Source organism: Protobothrops mucrosquamatus, unplaced genomic scaffold, assembly GCF_001527695.2.
Source record: "Protobothrops mucrosquamatus isolate PMUCROS unplaced genomic scaffold, P.Mucros_1.0 scaffold6166, whole genome shotgun sequence".
Lineage (NCBI taxonomy): Eukaryota > Metazoa > Chordata > Lepidosauria > Squamata > Viperidae > Protobothrops > Protobothrops mucrosquamatus.
The window spans coordinates 21,848-26,157 of record NW_015392000.1 but is presented as its reverse complement, the minus strand read 5'-3'; the positions used below and the strand labels follow the sequence as shown (position 1 = coordinate 26,157).

The 4,310-nt window shown below is 37.7% G+C and overlaps 1 protein-coding gene across 1 annotated transcript in view; it reads right to left on the bottom strand.

Moving 5' to 3' along the window:
• Positions 1-326: 326 nt before the first annotated feature.
• MRPS25 (mitochondrial ribosomal protein S25) overlaps positions 327-4,310 on the bottom strand; it is a 9,422-nt gene continuing 5,438 nt past the window's right edge. The window contains exons 3-4 of the mRNA XM_015829461.1: positions 1,838-1,925; positions 327-938 (exon numbers count right to left, since the gene is read on the bottom strand). Coding sequence (XP_015684947.1) covers positions 755-938; positions 1,838-1,925 — 272 coding nt within the window. The 3' untranslated portion in view covers positions 327-754. The remainder of the gene's footprint in view (positions 939-1,837; positions 1,926-4,310) is intronic.

Here is a 4,310-nt window from a genome sequence, read left to right as displayed (position 1 = left end):
TCAAACACAAAGGCAAGCCATGTTCCCTAAATTGTGAGTTTTGTTCTAGTTAGTGTGACTGATCCTGACCGGTTTAGGTGCTGACCCTGACCAGGTTGTAGAACAGGCCAATGGCTTCTCCCAAGGCTCTGTCACAACCCTTTGGAGCACCTCTCACTTCAGTACTTTTCAGCCAATTGCTTCTCTATCATGTGAAATGGTTTTAAATCTTGCAGGCGGGTGGCTTGAACTTGCAACATTATAGAAAGATGAAACACATTGAAAATGCTATTTGTAACCACTAAAGCAAAAAAGAAAATGCCATAAACCACAAACATACAACTATATAACTATTTCAGTCCTTAATTCACGATCAACATTTGTAGGCTTATAAAATGGAATGTAATGCAACTTTTGGAAAAGGAACCAGCAGTGCCTATTACAACCATTTTCTCTGTTCCTACAGAACTGCATTATACAATGTGGACATGATCCAAGCTGTTTTCCCAAGACAACTGCCCTTCTTCAACTGATAAGAAAATTATAGTTGATGTTATGATCCATATGACCCAACACTTGCTCTTTAATTATTTTTACAAAAAGCACTTATAAAACATTTACCATTCGGTGTACAGGAGTGAAAGAATTGAGCCCATCTACTTTCCTGCCATAAGTCTCAACACAATACTGTATTCTCATCATGTTGCTAATCAGTCAGTGTCTTATTTGTCTGCCACCTTTAATTCCTTGTGGAGAAGTCTGGTATAAAAGTAGCTTAGGAAGTGTCTTTCATGGCATTTTTATATTTGCCGGTCATCTCTTTCGGTAGTGGCACTTTACCAGGACAGGGAACCTGGCCGTCAATTTCACACATACATTCCCGTAAGTGGTATTTTTTGTTACCAAACGCTGCAGGATGCCATTTCCTCTTTTTCTCTTCTTCTATCCGGATTGTTTCTCTATTAAAAAGATGATTTTTATGGTAAGGAAGACAGCAAGTGCAATTCAGTCACATTTGTGAATACTTTAACATGTTAAATTCTAATGAAAGATGAAGTGTGCTCTGTTAGAATGCAAATAAATCATTTATGCTGTCTGTTCAAACAGCATTCTTTTAAACAAATGTATGCATGGAATGTTTATTGATTAAGCAGAGTCTCCTATTCTTACTACATTATCATATAAAGGACCAATAAGAGGCAATAATATCAATGTAAGTCCATCCTTAAATATAAGAACTCCCAACGGTATAATTTATTAGGGAATGACAGCAATACTTTAAATAATATTTATCTATTCCCCAAATAAATTTAGAGGAAATTATATAATTAGAGTGAAGGAAGTCCAGTTTTTTCATAATAATGTAAAGCAAGTTTCCTGCACTGTATGTCCCATCTACCCAGAGAACAGAATCCCTACAGGTAGAGAGGACAGAATTAGTGGCCTCCTGCATCTATCCTAAACGATTCACCACCAATGGAGAGATGTATTTTCCTAGAACTGACAATAATGTGATGTGCTCGTTTTTACAGTTACTTGCCCTGGATATTTTCCAAATATGAGCACCTTGGAAAATTATTTTTATATATGGCAGCATTTATAGACTTTCCATTAACAACTAATTTGATACTGATTAGATAAATTTCTGTAGGCCTACTGATTTAAAAGTAATGCAGTTTTTCATCAAAAATAATACTGGATTGGAAGCTTTGATGCCCTTCCCTGCTTTACATTTTTAATCCATAAATGAGTAAATAGAAAAGTTTGCACTTATATGTCTTATAAATAGACCTAGTGTTTCCCCATACAGTCAGAACTGAAGTCTGATTCCGTGATGACCCTGGTTATTGTGACTTACTCGCTTTTACCAAGAATTTTCTTAATATGCTCTGCTATCTCTCTGTTAGTCTTCTCTTCTATATCAACCAGGATTTGCTCTCCAGTATCTGCAGGAGAAATAGTGTTACATACAGAATATTGGGTTTTCCCAAAATTACTTCCATGATATGACATCTCTCTCATACAAAAGTACACACATGATCATTTTGACAAGAGGTAACTCGGCAAACCATTCATACTTGAAACTATTCAGCCATGGTGACTTTATTTATCATATGTACACGCCATCTATCTCATTTATCTAAGTGACTTGCATGTTTTATGATAAACATCATAAAAATCTATACAAAAATAGACAAAGTTGAAAAACATAGTTAAGAATTTAAAAAGACAGAAGGAGCACACTTAAGCCACCAATGACCCCAGAGTTGAATGCCACTCTTGGATCCCCACTCTAGTTGACTGTAACACATTGTAAGTGGCCACTTGTCCTCAAAAAAATTCAATTATTTTAAAGCAAGATGGTTAGATTTTTTTCTGCCCAAAGGCTGCCGCATCTCCTCTTTTGGCCCTGTGTTGGGAATACAGGGGGCATCACTTTTAATGCACTACCGGTCGACTGAACAATATTGAAACTCAATATTGATTTTTATATGTGACCCAAAACAATTCCTTTTCACTCAATATGGTCCAGGCAAGCCAAAAGTTGGAAATCCATGGTTTAAATGGATTCTTAAACCACCATAATCAGAGCTTCCAGCACAATGTATAATAAATACGAACCACATAAATACACAATGCATCAACAATAATAAAACATTCTCCAATCAAGGAGAAGTAAATTCAGTGGGACAGAATTAAATAACATAAAATGCCACAGCAACTTCATCTAGTACCAAGAGATTATAATATTGATGCCAGATGTAAATTTTATTGGGAGAATTTTCCACAATTATTGTGCCAGAGCAGAGACAACTCCATTGAGTTATCCATTGACAATTAGATGAGCATATCCTGCAGATTTTAAGATACAAGCAGGCAGCCATTTATTATTAAGAGTGCATGTCATAAGAAACCCCCCAAGATAAAAACTTCCGGTTTTGCGTTGCGGCAAGATGGGACGCAGGAAAGCAGAGCTCTGCCTTCCGTGCCCAATTTCACCCTACTGGGGATCCTGAAAAGGGCTGAAGTAGCCCCGAAGAGGCGATGAAGAAGGAGGGGTGCCTTGTCAATCACAGAGAGACGGTGGTCTCTCCATTCGATCCAAGGAAAGCCCTCTAAACCGGCAGGGGAAAGACTGGCCACATCTCTGCGGCTGGCCATTAGCTGCTGACAACCAAAGAACAAAAGCTTTAATTAGCACACCGTAAACAGCATGTTTGAACTGGGTGAGAATATTGATCCTTTCTTTACTATTTTACAACTGAATTTCATGGGAAAGGCTCCCAAGAAGCTTAAAACCTCCGGATGTGAACGGAAGCGGCGTTTTAAATTTATGGGGGACAGAAATACACAATACTGAAGTGAAAGTAATACAAAGCTACAGTTTTGATAAATCTGAGAACTGAGATAAATTGTTAAGATTTTCTCTTTGGGGAAAAAAATTATTGAGGTGAAATATAAGTAATATAAGAAATCAACCCTTTGTTTTAAGACTGGAAAATGGACTTTGAATGACATTTAGTGGTGGATTTAAGTACAGCACTATAACTAGCTCCTTGGCTGCTTGGTGAATTTCAGCTTAAGAGAAAACAGCTGGCAATAAAGGAAAATATTTTTGCATGTTTATGATCCTGACCTTCTTGGACTATAATACCTACTGAGCTTCGACTTTTAATCTCAAGAACTAGTGGGAGAGAAAGAAAAAAAATGACTTTTGAATACGTCTGGCTGCAGGAAGGGAACATTGTGGATTACAACCTTGCCTGACTGATAATTTTTAGAATACTTGAGACAAAGGATTACTATAAAATATTGCTATTAGGACTGGATTATAAAGGTTATATATAAAGACCAGAAAACTAGAGGAAATTCTGTTCCACTCTTACTGAGACTGGTGTTACTAGAGGATTTCTAGGAATGATGCCTCAAAAAACAACAACAAATACCTTTCAGAAGGAAATACTCTCTATGCTACAGCAAATTCATCAAACAATTTTGCACATAAAGAGGACATAAAAGAAACCATAATGAGACTAAAAATAATCTAGATGACATAAAGGACCAAATCTCCAAATTGAAGCTACAACTGGAAAGCTCCCAGACAACAACTACAAAGTATGAACAAATGAACCAGGACTTCCGGTGGCAGGCGATTTCGTCGGTCGCAGCTGTTTGCTGCCTCCCGCCTGTTTTGCGTAAAAGCCGGTTTGACAGCCAGCACCAGCTGTCAAACGGCTTGATACCTTTCCCCTGGGCATAAGGGGATAGGTGAGCTGCCCGGGGTAGGAGTTGAGTTCCCGAGTCGTCCTATATGGACGATGTAGGTGAGA